Here is a 15,420-nt window from a genome sequence, read left to right on the forward strand (position 1 = left end):
TATCATCAGACATGGCATGAATCACCAGCATTCAAACAATCAGACCCACAGGTTAGTCATGTGTATTGGAAGAGAAGATCAAGGCAAATGACATCATGATTTAACTTTAACTTTAAAGCTGAATCTGTTTTGGTTTGTTTACATCCCATCTGATCATCAGAGACTTGTACAGACTTTGTTGTTTTGACTCCGTGTCCCCAAATCTCAACAATTACTACAGTCTACAGTCTTATCATGACTGATGACACTACAACCAAAACAACTAAAATAAGACCCAAGTTGAAATAAACTGGAATTATCCTTTGACACAGCTACAGCTATGAAAGAAAAAAAATCACATGCCATCAAAGCTTAAGTCTTGTCAAAGCGGGTCTCAAGTGAGCCCTGACCAGCTTTGACAAGACTTAACTGAAAGACTTAAAAACAGCTCTTGCGTATATCATGCATGAAATGTGTGTGGAAAATGGAGAAAAGCTGCAACCGGGACTGAAAAAAACAACATGAAGGGAGAGAAAGAAAACTATATCATGCAGGAGACATGATGTAGGGGTGTGAGTGTGTGTGTGTGTGTGTGTGTGTGTGTGTAGTGCACAGTGTGATCCAGCTCTGCGGGTCCTGCAGCTTGTTAGTCATGCTTGTTAATGTGTGCCTTTTTTATGAGGTATGTTCAAAGACTGACGTGGTGTTTCATCTCAACCTTACCTTCTCCAAGCAGACGGAGACAGGGGAGAGTAGGAAGAGGAGGAGGGGGAGGAAGAAGAAGAGGAGAAGTCAGGGAACGTGGTATAGGAGGTTTGAGGTATTTTTTAAGGTTGTGGTCTAAAAAAAAGTCTGGAATAGTAAAATGTCAGTCAATTTGCTGGGGCAAGATGAATTTCAAAAGCAAACAAAAGACAAGGCACTGAAGAATTACTGTGCAAGAAGAAGGGAAAGAAAAGGCACAGGAAAGAAAGCATGAGGTAAGATGATGTTGTCATGGAAGGAGGAAGTCAGGAGAGAAGAACGAGACAGACAAAACTGGACAGGGAGAGAGAAGAAAATGTTAGGAGGCTGCAAGTTTCATCATCCTAAATAAAAAAACGTTTAAAGATTCTTTTAATGCCAATAAGAATGGAAAGTAAGACTAGTTTCTTCACAAAAAAAAAAAAAACTAAATAGAGAGCAGCTGTTGATCTATCAGACTTCACAACCAGCAGCGGGCCTGCATCTGTGTTGGTCAGTGGAAATGTGCTGTGGAGCCAAACATTGTTCAGACCCTCCTTATTTAAAATTTTAGATTAAATTGCATTCTTTCCGATTTAGATGAGAAGATGAATGCTTCTCTCATTTGTTTATGGTAAACATCCAGCATGCAATTGGCTTAGCTTAGCATAATTGTAGTAATGGGGAAACAGCAGCTAGCCAGGCTCTGTCCAAAGGTAACAATGGGAAGAAAACAAAAAATCAGAAGTGTAAAAATGACAAGTCAGGAAACCAGGAAAAGATTACTCTCAGTCAGTCCTCGTAGAACCAAAACTTCTTGTTTCTGTACAGATTAAACAAATGAAATATAGCATGTTAATTAATGAACTTTAAAGGTGCTTGTAGGTGGATTCTGTTACCTTTCGACAGGGCCACAGTAGCCTTTCCCCTCCATTTCCAGTCTTTATGCTAAGCTAAGCAGGTGCTAGCTGAGGCCTCACATTTAAAGTACAGATGTGAGAACAAGAACAGGACTAACTGTGTTTGCTAAAATGCTGAACTGCTCCTTTAAAACTTTCGCAACAGAATGTAAGACATAAAATTATTTGTTTTATTTCACTGAAGACCATTTAATGCCGTTTAGTTCACATTATCATATATTTTAGGACTTTTCCAGGAGACGCTCTGAACATGTAAATCTGAAGGAGGCCGCAGGAGAAGGAAATGGGAGGAGGTGGCAGTAAAAACAGGCCACATCGCACCACACTGTACCCAACACGTACTGTGTGCGTGTGACCGCTCACTCGCCCTGTCCTCCCCTCCTTCTCCGTCTCAGTCCTCCACAGGCGCACCAGCACCTCCAGGTCCGGAGAGCAAGGCTTTCTGGGGGATCAGAAACAGATGTGCCTCCTGCCCCTCTTCTCTTAACTTGCACAAAAACACACACTCTGTGTTGTACACACACATACATACACACACACGCTGGCGGCAATTCAGAACCGGCACCAGGACCCAGCCGGAGTGACGGGCCAGCATGACCCTGAGCTTGACCCCGGCCCGCAGCACCTCAGACAGGAAAGGGACGCAATTGGCTTCAGCTGTGACCCTCCGCCCCCTCTCTCTTGCCTGCCCCCCCTTCTCATTAAGACAAACTGTTTTTAAAGGCAAAGCAGCTTTCACTACCACTAAAGCCAACACCCTGGAGCACGGAGCGAGGCGGTGGGGTGAGCGGGGGGAGAGGGAAGGAAGGTATAAGAACAAGAAACAAATAGGAGCTGGAGCAACGGGGGCACAAAGGAGGTATTTAAAAAAAAAAAAAAAAGAACAAAAGATCAAGGTGAAGGAAAAAGTTAAAGAGAAAAAGGGCAGAGTGTAAGAAAATCCAGACTGAGGGGAGAGAGGAAAGTCAGGCATATCACTTGCAGCTGTTGCAGGCTCATGTTCCCACAATCCATTGCAACTTGGCACGGTTTTTCTAATAAGAATGGGTGGTGTCATGGTTACATTCATATCAAAACATCCAAAACAACAGCTTTGAAACGGAGAAAGAGACACAGAGCGAGAAAGAAAGAGATGAAGTCACCTAATAATAATGACAATTAAGTCAGCGTAATTATAAACAGCAGTAAGAACCATTTGTCTTGGAGACAGACTGCTGAGTGCACAAACACATATTTGTTTGTTTAGGGATATACAGCAAAGACATATGGAAAGAATTGGACTTCTTTCACATCTATAAAAAAAAACAAAAAAACTCTGTACTTTTTATTTTGCTTGCCTCTGTTTTTGTCATCCTTTCTAATCCTTTAAACCCCCAAACACACATGCACTTTTCTAGTTCAATTTCTTCATAAGAGTGAGTGTTATTCAGACTCAGAGGAAACCATGTGTATGTGTCTGTCAGATCGCCTGGTTCCAGGTTGGAGTGTCTGCAAAACTACTGAAAACATTTGCGTATTTCATGTTTGGTGACCTGCAACGGCCAAAACTTAAACTAAAGAAAACAAACTATACAGATCTGTGTGTGTGTGTGTGTGTGTGTGTGTGTGTGTGTGTGTAAGTGAGAGTGGCAGGGCATGCTGAGGTAGATTAATACCGCTGCTCGGTGGGGGGGGGGGGTTTCTCCATTCAGGGCTGACTGATGTGCGTCCCAAATTGATTTATGAAAACGGCCCTTAATCAATTATGTGTGGAGAAAGAGGGAGAGAGAGAGAGAGAAAAGGAGGGAAGAAGAAAGACAGGATCTATGGGGGGTAGAGTGGGAAATAAAGAGGACAGAGAGGATGAAACTGCAGAGGGAAAAGTGTGTGAATGATGCTGCTCTGCTGAGGAATGTGTCTAATGGACGTCAGTTTATGCCACAGGTGTCCAACATGGTCCATGTGATGGTTTGTCAAGTAAAATCCAAAGCACTGTGGCTGATCCTGATGTATGCAGCCAATTCTTTAGGCAACACACTGAGCATGCACCATCTGTAACATTTATCTTCATAATACATGCAAAGGACTTGAAGTAAAGGTATGTTGATGGAGTGGTCTTATACGTCAAGAAAAAGAAAGGGGTAGAAGTTAGGAAAATGCATTAATGCTCCGTCCTAATAACTACGTGTGGATGGACACTAGTAGAAGCGGTAATGGTTGTATTTGTGCAGCAGTGTAATGTGGTTTTTAGAGTAATAATGGCCCAGCTTTTCGGCCGGGGGGGGGGGGAGCAGTGGAGTAGAGTTGTTTAAAAAGCCCTTCCCCTGCCTTGCCCATTGTGCCTGAGACAGGGGTGTGTGGGGGAAGTGGGGGGTCACGCTGAGAGCTCGTTTCTCCTGCCTGTCAGAACTCTATCTGGGATCCAGCCGGAACTAATCAACTCCAATAGGCCTCCCCATTACCCAGGGTGCAATGGGCCACGGGGCTGGGGGCTGGCCGGTGGGAAACGCAAAGGAGGAGAAGGGAGCGCCCCCCCCCCCCCCCCCCCCCCCCCCCCCCTCACACACCCACCCACCCACACCTACCACCACTACCACTATCCCTTCACACACACAACACTGTGTGCTGCACCAGCCCGTGCAGCACACACAACACTCCCACTGTTTCACACTGAAGCAATAATAAACACTTGCAATAATATTTTCACAGCGAGCACTAGCCTGCTTCAGATCAGGACCTTGCACAGCTGTGGAGTACACTCCTACGCACATGGGCACCCACTCACATGCAAACACGGACACACACGCAAACACACACATACACAGTCTCCTTGTCACGCACATGTCACACCAAGATGCTGCTAAAACTTGAGACATTTTAAAGGCGCCCTTGTAAAGAAATCATCAGAATTCATTCAGAAACGGTTTTCACACGTGACAACAAACTGCATCTGCATCAAAACAAACAGACTTACAGCACAAAGACTAAGATGATCAGTATTTTTATAATGTGACTGTGGCTTGTGTGGTAATTAAACCATTAAGGTTTCACAATAACTGCGAGCATTCAAGTTCATCTACTTTATTTTAGTGCTTCTTTTTGTTTGTTATACCCTGCTTTGAAAATATTTTTTTTGTTGTTGGTTTTGACATTGATGTGGTCATATATTTTACTATCTTTCCATTTTTGTTAGAAAAACTAATAAAATCCTATGAAAAAAGAAAGAAAGGAAAATGGGGAAATGGTTCAACATAAACTCCCCAAGACCCAAATTGAGCCACTGCAGCACAATAATATTGCCCTCCAGTGGCATCACAGCTGTACTGCAACATTTAAGAAAAAGTGAAATAAAAGAATAAAGATTATACGAGTTCTCTGAACTTTTATAAATCTAAAGAACAAAACCAGTAGTTAAGTGTTATTGGGATAGATTACTCACCAAAAACATCACCTACTCAAGAAACACAAGACTTTGCAGAAAAAACATGATATAACTGAACATTTAGATGATGAATATATCCCATTATATCTCAAGGAAAATGATGATTCAAATGCTGAAAACAAGAAAAGGAAAGAAGAATTATTAATACTTTTCTCTTTCTATAAATAAACTACTGCTCAGATCTCTCTTCAGTCTAGACTTGAGTCACTTTGGTCACTATCGAAAGCAACATTATGTGCCAGGGTGAGTGTGCATACAAGCTTCAGTGTGTGTGTTTTTCAGAGTGACTTCAGCCTCCTTCACTGAGGTGAAGTGGGGGCAGATTTAAATGAGTAAAGAAAACTACCCCCCCTCCACTACACCCCACGTCATTGTAAGTGTGACTTTAGCGTGCTGCTGTCTCACTGCACGCATTTCTTTCTCATACAATATTGAAAAACTCCTAATTCCCATCAACTGAGTTCCTTCCCCTCACTATATATTGTATGATGCATGTGTGAATATGTGTGTATGAGGGGTAAAGGAGGTGTGATGAGGCTGTTGTGAGGCCCTCATAAAGGTGGTGGTGGTGTTGGGGGGGGGCGGGGGGGGTGGTGGTCACATGGGAACCTTCCCCAGGCCCTGCAGTGAAGGAGGGGGTGAATTGAGAGGCACTGAGGTGGGGTTAATCCCCATTCACCCTGTCCCTCACTCAGCCGGGCTGGGCACAAAAAGCCCCACCCGCCTCCCCCTGCGTCTCCATGGTGACCTCTGACCCCACGTTTATGGCTGCTGTCCCTAGGCCCTTTATGTCTCCATTCTGTGATTATCTGCAATATTTACTCCTTTTGATTTCTGCTGGCCATTGTCGTCGCCCACACAGCTCTCCTGACTGACTGGAAAACTCAAGTGCTCTCCTTCCTACACCAGCGTCACCCCTGAAACCTTAAAACCCACAGCAAACACTACCTGAAGTGGGAATGAGTCAGCTTACGACCACTTATTTATGACTTCTTGATTTAGGCGACAAGGAGCTACACAGAAGAGCAGCAGTGGGTAAACAGACTAAGTGAAAGAAATCCTGTTACAGAGGTGTACCTGTGGCCTAGTGGTTACCATATAACTGCAGCACCCCTGGTGCGATTTCAGACCCCTGCCTCCCACCTATGTTTCCTGTCTCCCTTTAAAACATCCAATACAGGCAAAAACTTAAATCTTAGAAAGTCTGTTTCATTAGTACAATTTCTTGCATGAAGCCTGAACCACTAACTTCTTAAACCATGTCATCAAGTGCTTACAGCATTTATACAGCATCACACCACCAATATACTGCTAGATTTTAAGAACTGGGGGATTAACCTTGAATTTTTGCCCCTTTTGCACCTGTATGTGATTATAAGATGGATATGGTGCTAGTTTGTGCTGTCATGCAAAAATTATTACTGAGAGACAAAGTATAAGTGAGGTGTGTGTACATGCACACCTCACATTAAAAGACACAAGACAAAATGAGTCTTATCTCAAGACAATGAACTGAGAAAGAGGGGAAATGATTTAATATCCTAATAGTGATTCCTGCAGTTTTTATATATAGTAGTTGTATTTTATTTGCACCCAAACCAGTACATTATTGAGTTGAATTGAATTGAATTGAATGATGTTTTGAGGAAAAAGAGATTCATAGTAAAGGAGAGAGAATTGAAAGGGTTAGAAAAAGACTAAAACAGAGACCACAGAGACCAAGATAAACACAGACTTTGGACATGAAAGAATCAGAGAAAAAAAGAAAAAAAACAAATGTTTGTGTGCATGTGCATGCACAGTATGTTTGTGTACCATAAATAGCCACAAGAGGCCATATTTTAGTCAAAGCCACAGTAGAGAGGACCTAATGGGTTGAAGCAACTCGTCACTCCTCCCCCTCTCTCATTCTTGCTCCTTTCTCTTCATGGCTTTTAGACACGCAACTTCCATCTCCCTTTGAAAAACACAAATTAAACAAAAATGCACTGAAACTTTGTAATATCAAACATGTTTCAGAGATGTGGAGACGTACCATAACTAAACCAAACCACAGCCTGAGGAACTAAAAGACAGATGGACAGACAGACAGTCTGAGCACGCTCAGTGTGGACCTTAATGTGAATTTGATGAAGCTGATGTTTAAAATCTTTGGGAGGCCAGTGTGTACAGCCCCGCTGGCTGCTGGGCCTCTGGGTCAGGACTCCACCTCCACCATATTGCATCTCACACACACACACACAAATGAGCAGTGTTTGTGGCAGTGACAACTACACACTACATATGTACATTATATACACACAGATTGTTTTATATATATAATGAATTATTAAATCTCAAGTAGGTTGAATGAAAACAGGCACAACATGAATCCACAGCTGAGATACTGTATTTAAAAGCAGGCTGTTGGCACAAAGTGCTGGTGCAGAAATAAAAGTTGCCACCAGATCATCTTCACACAAACAAAACTGCTCTGAAGGAAAAGTCAAACTTTGAAAGGATTATCTGTGAAAAGTCATCTGAAATACTACTACTTATACTGTGATTGGTTAAAGTTTACATAGTAATCAAATAAACCTGTAATAACAGAGGTTTAGTTATTGCAAATTAATTTGCAATTAGTGACAGCAGAAACCTAGTATTCATTTAAGGTTGATTGGTTACTGTTTTGTTGTAGATACCCCTTGATACACAATGAAGACAAAAAAACACAATAAGTTCACTCAAAAATTTAAATTAAAATCAACCCATTTAATTCAGTCATTAAAATGCATAGATAAAACATTTTTTAAAATCTGGTTTAAATAAACTGTCCTCAGGTTTCTCAGGGTAAATCATAAGTCCTCTGCTTGTCATCTCACATGAGCAGACAAGGCAAACCAGCCATCTCGCTCTCTCTGCTTCTCCATCTGTTGTGCGGAAAGAAAATATGTTTTTGAGTTTTACATTCAAGTGATTACACTTGTGGTTTTATCTCAGCACATCCATGTAATCTACAGTTTGTGTGTTTATCTGTGTGTGTGTGTGTGTGTACACCTGTGTTTTGCCATCACTGGTTTCTCCTCCAAATCTGTGAAAAGATGCTTCAGAAGCAGCAGATCTGCAGCAAAGAAAATATAATAATGTACATGTCATTCAGTTCACTGAAAAACTACATCCACTACATGAAAAATAGCAAATGTGAAATCACAAGAGTATTCAAGTGTATTTAATATCACTTGGCAATATTACAACACATTCTTTTTTTTTTTTTACCCCAAAAGGGGATTTTTGTAGTCTTTACTAACCAAATTATTATTAAATTATTTACCAAATGATATGAACCCCAATTTTCTACTGTTGAGGAGAGTCTGCATATCTATTTCATGGTTCAGTTAGTTAGCCACTCAAGTAGGATTTATACCCCTTCCAAACTTCTCGTCAGATGGATAGCGTTGGAAACCCCCTCCAAACAGTGCTCCGATGTTGGATGTGGCTACCGTGTTACTGACTCCTGGGTTTTATCTGGGCAGATAATATGATTTCATATGTTTTGTCTATCAAAGCCCATGGTGTGATTTATGGGTGAACAGATCTGTGGAGTCTCGCCTCGTTCGTTAAACCGTATTTATGGTTGGTATACTGAAAAAAAAAAACTTTAGCCGAATAGCTAATATTACACAGCAAAATGGAAAATGAATTTCCAATACTTGTCATTAGCATCCTTCTCATAAACTGATTTACTCACCGTCTTTCACCACTACCAGGCTGTGACAGGAGCTCCTGTGCAGGCAGCAGCATGGACACCTCAGGACTTCCTCCTCCAGATGAGAATGATATGTTAACAATGATTCTTTTAACCATCATAGATGATCAGAAAGACAGAGACATGCCAGGTTGACCAAATGTACCTGTGGTATGTGGGCTCAAGGCAGAGGCAGGGATGGGGGAGACAGAGGGAGAAACTTTGGAAGAAACACACTGTTTCTGTTGCTCAATCAGCTCCAGCAGTCGACCTCTGGCTGCTGCACTCTGCCTGTTTAGCTCTAGGAGGCGCTGTTCCACTTTGTTCACACTGATGGTGTTAGGAGATGTTTCCTGAGCAAGAAAGAAGGGAAACAAATCCTGAGTGGATGTGATGAACTCTGAAACTGATAACTGGTATCTCAGTGCAGGTCTGCAACAACACAGGCTTGGCTCTGACACAGGAGGATTTTTGCATGTTATTCACCTCTCTGCCAATCTGTCAAGTATTTCTTGAGTTTAAAAGTGGCCAATAAAGAAAAAGTAAAGAAAGGTTAAAAGCAAAAAGGATGCCTCTCTTTCTATGAACAAGAGTCTGTGGATTTGATAGAACAAGCAGAGAAATACCTCTTCCTATTCACTTTATAGTTTGAAGAAAAAGTTACCAAATTTCAAAAGATGAAAGAAATATCTGCATAGGGAAAATAATTATTGTTCTGTACTATCATTAATATAAGTTGAATTGCTTTGTCCCAAAATTAGAACTGTCTTCTTATTTCTTTAGTTTGACAATTATCACATACAGTCCCTGATCTAAGCTGTGGAAGAGGAACTGATCGTCAGAGAAGTATGACATTTTATGACAAACTTTATTTACAAAGCCTGGAAAAATTTAAATATACTTGAAATATGATTTATGAATATGTGTTTTAGGCCCCTGTGGGGGACTAAGCCTCACCTGATGAGTCCCACTGTCAGGGACCTGGATGTTCTGGCTCTGTCTCCCTGTGCTGCCGGACCCTGATGCCCTCCTCTCTCCAACACTCCGAGGTGTAATTCTTCCACTGCTGCTAGAACTCGACCTTCTCTGCTCGCTGCTACTGTTAGGCGATCCTCCGACCCCTGACACAAGGCTCTTAGCCTGGCCGAGCTGGGCCCTGATCAGTTCGTTCTGTCTGCTCAGCTGAGCAATCTCAGCCAACATGGCCTGTGGATGGAACTGTGAGATGAGAGGGTCAGATGTCAGTGAGAGCGAGGAGGTGGAGGGAAGGCTGGTGAGAGGGAGGCTGGTGAGGCTAGAGGCTGAGCTCTGGGCTTGGATGTCCTCACAAGAATGGAGGTCATCTACAGGTGGAAGATGCTGGTGCAATGGTACAGGATGAGTCACTGTGAAAAAGAGGGGGGAAAAGCAAAATTGGCCTTCTTATGTATGATTGAGGAAGAATGACGTTGGCACAAACTGCTGAAATCAGAACTGAAAAGACTGTTACCAGGAATATGTTGCCAGTTGTCTCTCTGTCGAGGTGGGGAGAGTAGGACAGCAGGAGAAACAGAGGCTTGTCTTCGTTCAGGAGCAGGTGCAGACTGAAAAACTGTAATTCAGCAAAATGTAAACCAATTATCCACCATTTACTGTAGCACATATAGATCCATGCGCACACACACACAAACACACACACACACACAAATATACACACAAACACTGTATGAACCTGCAGCTTTGACATCAGAGTCTTGGGGTGGGTCAGTGTTTGCTTCCAGTAATCCAAGTCCCCCAATCACCAACACCACCGCATCCAACTTCTGCTCCAGCTCTGCAGTCCGCTGCTGGAACCCTGCCTGAGAGGAACCGAGAAATAGAGGATTTATCAGTACAGCTGGAATCTGAATAATGAACTCAGTCAGACCATGAGTTAAACTCTGTTGCACCTGCAGGGAAGCAGCCTCCTCTTTCAGAGTCAAGGTCTCTGCAGTGAGAGCATCAATCAGCCCCCGCTGCTCTCTCAGCTCCTCGTCCAGTCTTCTCCTCTCCTGAGCCTCTTTCTGAACTGCCTCATCCGTCTAACACAGAAGGGGACATTAAAGTAAACACCATTCCTGCTTTGACTTTCCTCAGAATTATGTTTATCTTGCTTGGGAATGTAAACGCAGAATCAGCAGATTCACATCTAAAGTGTACACTCCATTGATCAGTATGCATCAATTAAGTAACTTTGACAAAATGATTGAAAATAAAATGACCTGAAGCTAATGTCTGCCTGGCAATAAGGAAACCATTCAAAAACATAAAACACTATGGCATTCTTCAAAAAAACTTTTTAAACACAATAATGACAAAACATAGTGACCCCTAGTGGGACTGAGACTGACCCAATTACTTTCCTGCCTTGTCCATGTATGTTGGATGTACAGAATATATGCCATCTGTTTATGAGAGATAAATGGAGACATTATTGATCTATTGCTGTACCTGTTTGAGGAGGTGCACCAAACGTCCAAGTGTGGAGACCAGTGCAACAGAGAATCCAGTGAGGCCTTGTGCTCTTTGCTGTTTTGGACTCTGTGCTGACTCTGGTACTGTGTCAGGACTTAGAGTATCCAAGTCTGCCTCCACCTGACCCAACATGGCCTGGAGCAGTCCCAGACTAGACTGGTCCCCACTGACAGAGGCAACAGAGGAGCCATCCAGCTGTGAACTCTGAGAGATACACTTCCTAGTCCTGCTGGCTCGACTACTGATCCTTCCTGTGGAACAGATACAAAGCAACACAAAGCATTTTTTTTCTGATATGATGGCAATTTCACGTTGAGTATTTTATTTTGAAGAAAACACCTTTTCCTTTCAGATATTACCTGACTGAGTGAGAGGCTTGTCAGGGTTCAAGACCTGACTAACCAGGACAGATGGTCCCTCCTTTGCTTCCTCTGACTGGCTCTGTCTGGTGCGAACACGCTGAACAGCCACTGTGGCATTGAGAGCTGAAACAAGGTGTGATATATTTGTGCATATATACTTTCACTGTGGACAGCCTGCATAAAACAAATAAGCATGAAACATTTCCTTTTAATCCAACACACACTTCTGGGGAGCTCACATGCTCATCTCACCTGTTTGGTCTGGTGCTCTGCCTGATGTGCAGGGGGTCGAAGGAGGACTAACTTTGTTTCCCTTCTCAGAGATGGGACGATGGACTTTCTGCTGCTGTATCACTCTACTCTGAGACTGTAACTTCATTTTTCGCACATTGGCCCTGCAGAGAACAGTATCATGAGGGTCGTAGTGGTGTCAGCAGGATGTGAAACTTCAGTAGTAATCAGTAAAAGCTTCACTTGTATTTTCCAACTAACATGGAACACAAGTCAGTTTCTTATCAGATTGTGGTGGTGCATTCTGGTTTGCAGGTACTGTCTATTTTGCAGGCATTAGTACCTTCGGATTACATGGAACTCTGAACTGCCAGAAGGATAGGCATCTTCGTCACTGTGATCTTCCTCTGAAGCTTGTAGTTCATTAAGGGCCTGGAATGAACCATTCAGCACAGGCAAACATGTAAATATAGACCAAAATACTGACACAAAAAAGTAAACTTATGATACAATAGACTTGCAGTATATTATTGTTAGGAAAAATTAGATATAGCAGGTGGATGAAACTTGGTGACAACATACTGTACAGTATCATATCACAAATTTATAACATTATCTTGGCACACACAAACCTGTTGGTCCATCATAGACTGGCTGAGCAGTGACAGCTGAGTAGGAGGATCTGGTCTCTGGAGAACAGGCAATTCTGAGTCTGAGTCACAGTTTGGAGCCATGGTCACACTGGGATGCCCTGTCAAAATACACACAGGATGGACGCGGACATTTAACCTTCCAATATGTGTTTTTCAAATGGGTGTCTGAATGACAGTCTACAGGCAAAAGGGACGAGTACGCACTCTATCTGATCACAGCATCTAAGTATCTCTGTCTCTATATATTATATCTCTCTCTATTTGCTACCTGTCTGCCTGCGTGGAGCATCTCCAAACAGGTCTTTGACCACAGCCATGGCTCTGTCAGAGCGGGCCAGCACATCTTGCAGCAACAGCTGGTCAGAGAAAACCTGCAGCATTACAAAACAACACAATCATCAAGTTTAACTCGGTACAGGTAAAGAGTTAGGTTAAGATTGCCATTGTGTTTCTGTTTAACAAAAAAAACTATATCACATCTTAAGAAATCAATCGTTTGATTGTCAATTTTTCACAAAGCTGGCTTCTGATTGGTCGATTTAAAGCTGCATTCTGATTGGTGGATTTAAAAAAAAAAAAAGGCTTCTGATTGGTCGATTTAAAGCAGCGTTCTGGTTGGTCGATTCTTTTCAAAGCAGGCTTCTGATTGGTCGATTGAAAGCTGCGTTCTGATTGGTCGATTTTTTACAGAGCTGGCTTCTGATTGGTCAATTTAAAGCTGCGTTCTGATTGGTCGATTTAATACAGGCTACTGGTTGGTCGATTTAATGCAGGCTTCTGATTGGTCGATTTAAAGCCGCGTTCTGATTGGTCGATTTAAAGCGGCGTTCTGATTGGTCGATTTAAAGCTGCGTTCTGATTGGTCGATTTAATGCAGGCTTCTGATTGGTCGATTTAAAGCTGCGTTCTGATTGGTCGATTTAATACAGGCTACTGATTGGTTGATTTAAAACTGCGTTCTGATTGGTCAATTTAATGTCAGCATGTCAAGTCAGCACAGAAGACACTAAATGTAATGGGGAAATAATCATCATACACACCTCCCTGATGATACTGAGGCTGGCCTGGTCCAGAGGTGCAGGACTCCCACTGTGTTTGAGACGGCGTTTCAGAGCTTTCTCTCTCAACTCCCACTGAGCCACAGCTTTGTTGTGGGACTTGTGAATCTCATGCCGATGACTCTGAGGCAGAAGAGAACAATCAGGCAAGAGAATATGCACTAGAAAAAACATAAATTTTAATTATCCATTGTCAGTAAATAGTTAATTAAAAAAACAAGCCTATAAAATTTTAAAATAATAATAAAATTATTGCTACAAGTTACAGAATAAAGTAGTGCTGTAAAACAATCAAACTATGAGCCACAAAACCTAAAATATCCCATTTAGCTAAAAAAAAAAAAGAAAAGGGAAAAGCATCAATAGCTTTGCATTTGTGAAGATTAGTCTTCTGTGGGCCCTGACTAATACATGTATCAAATATTTCAGTACAATCAACTGACAATACTCATCCTCAAGTCCTATTATTGTACATAGTATGAGATGAAACAGCATCAATTCATTTTCTAGTAAATTAATTTGCAATTGTTTACTGTATAACAATTGAAAAAAGGCATTATTCATAAAAAAAAAAACAAAACAAAAAAAAAAAAAACACCTTACCAGCTCTGCGGGTGTCAGCTTGTGCACAGACAGGTCATGGACAGTGCTCTGAAACCAACAATGAACATAATACATTGCTCAGCAGATAAAGTTTAATAAAAGGTGTTTTAATACAAACAAATCTATGTATAGTTTGTAAAGGGATGGAAGAGTTCTGGCAGATTTTACTCAAGTGAAATAACCCATTTAGAAGTTAGACTACCTGTATTGAAAACTTCACTTATAGAATTAATAGAAAGCAGTTCTTCTTAGAGCTGTTCTGAATAGAAATAGCTGCCTATTGACTGCTACTCATTGAAGTGATGTTCTCAAAAAGTAGTGATAATAATTTCTTTATAAGAAAAAAAATAGTCTTTCTGATTGCTTGGTAAAGGGCATGAGGGAATAGGGTTCACAATTAGCAAACATGAATGGACTCTCCTCCAAAATGTTCAGCTACTTAATCGAAAAGTCCATTTAAACAGAAGTACTTAAAAAGCTGCTTAGTTGTAACTGAGTGACCTTCTTGCTTTTCTTGTTTCTCTTCAGCAGTTGTCAGTACTCACCACCCACTCTCTTTTGGGAGCTGCTGCCTTCTTGGGGCGAACAGGCCTTTTTCCTTTGCTGTGTTGTTGTGGACGCCCCACTCTCACAAACGACATCTGTTTAAAGGCAATACGATGGGGTACATTGCTCACAGCAGTAACACGGTGTTGTTTGATAACTGAGCGGTAGTTTGCACACGTAGTAAACGCTAGTCAATTAATGACAAATTAAGCTAGCTCTTAGGTACGTTACCTTCCCAATAATTGCAAGTTTGAGCATCACTCGCTGTTGGTTACTGAGCTAGGATGCACGGCTTTTTCCTAACGTTAGCGTAAATGTGTTTTGCTACATAGCCAGCCAAATACTGAAATAGCACTTACGTTTTGCGGTATGCAGCCGCTGTTTGTTACACGAACAGCGTTTCAGGCTGTTTGTTATTCTGCCACTTTAGCTTTGAGGTTGACGGAGTTGAACTGTACAAACTCTCCTTCAGTTTGCTGCGTGACAGTTTTTCAACAGTTGCGCGCCACTTCCTGCGCTGTTGCCACGGACACCGCTTCACGGTGGAGCATGATGGGAAATGAAGTACTGGTGTACTAAAGTTTAAATGGTAGCAAGGATGTTATTTATTTCTTCTTAAAAAAAAATACAGAGTATTACCTTGAATTGAAATTAAATGTTAAATTGCTTTTCCGTTTTCTTTTTGTCATAACCACCATACCACTTTT

The 15,420-nt window shown here is 41.8% G+C and overlaps 1 protein-coding gene across 1 annotated transcript; it reads right to left on the reverse strand.

The window, feature by feature from the left end:
* Positions 1 to 7,414: 7,414 nt before the first annotated feature.
* spice1 (spindle and centriole associated protein 1) lies at positions 7,415 to 15,248 on the reverse strand. Its single transcript, XM_071485190.1, has 18 exons — positions 15,073 to 15,248; positions 14,713 to 14,808; positions 14,168 to 14,215; positions 13,547 to 13,687; positions 12,775 to 12,877; positions 12,486 to 12,604; positions 12,197 to 12,285; positions 11,875 to 12,017; positions 11,620 to 11,745; positions 11,237 to 11,511; positions 10,696 to 10,827; positions 10,479 to 10,605; positions 10,257 to 10,358; positions 9,725 to 10,152; positions 8,934 to 9,120; positions 8,771 to 8,843; positions 8,080 to 8,143; positions 7,415 to 7,952 (listed from the first exon to the last, which is right to left on the reverse strand). The coding sequence occupies exons 2-18, from the start codon at positions 14,806 to 14,808 to the stop codon at positions 7,896 to 7,898; spliced, it is 2,310 nt and encodes a 769-aa protein (XP_071341291.1). The 5' UTR covers positions 15,073 to 15,248; the 3' UTR covers positions 7,415 to 7,895.
* Between the last annotated feature and the right edge of the window lie 172 nt (positions 15,249 to 15,420).

The sequence above is a fragment of the Trachinotus anak genome, unplaced genomic scaffold, assembly GCF_046630095.1.
Source record: "Trachinotus anak isolate AG129_WGS33_773 ecotype Australia unplaced genomic scaffold, CSIRO_AGI_Tana_v1 ptg000009l, whole genome shotgun sequence".
Classification (NCBI taxonomy): Eukaryota; Metazoa; Chordata; class Actinopteri; order Carangiformes; family Carangidae; genus Trachinotus; species Trachinotus anak.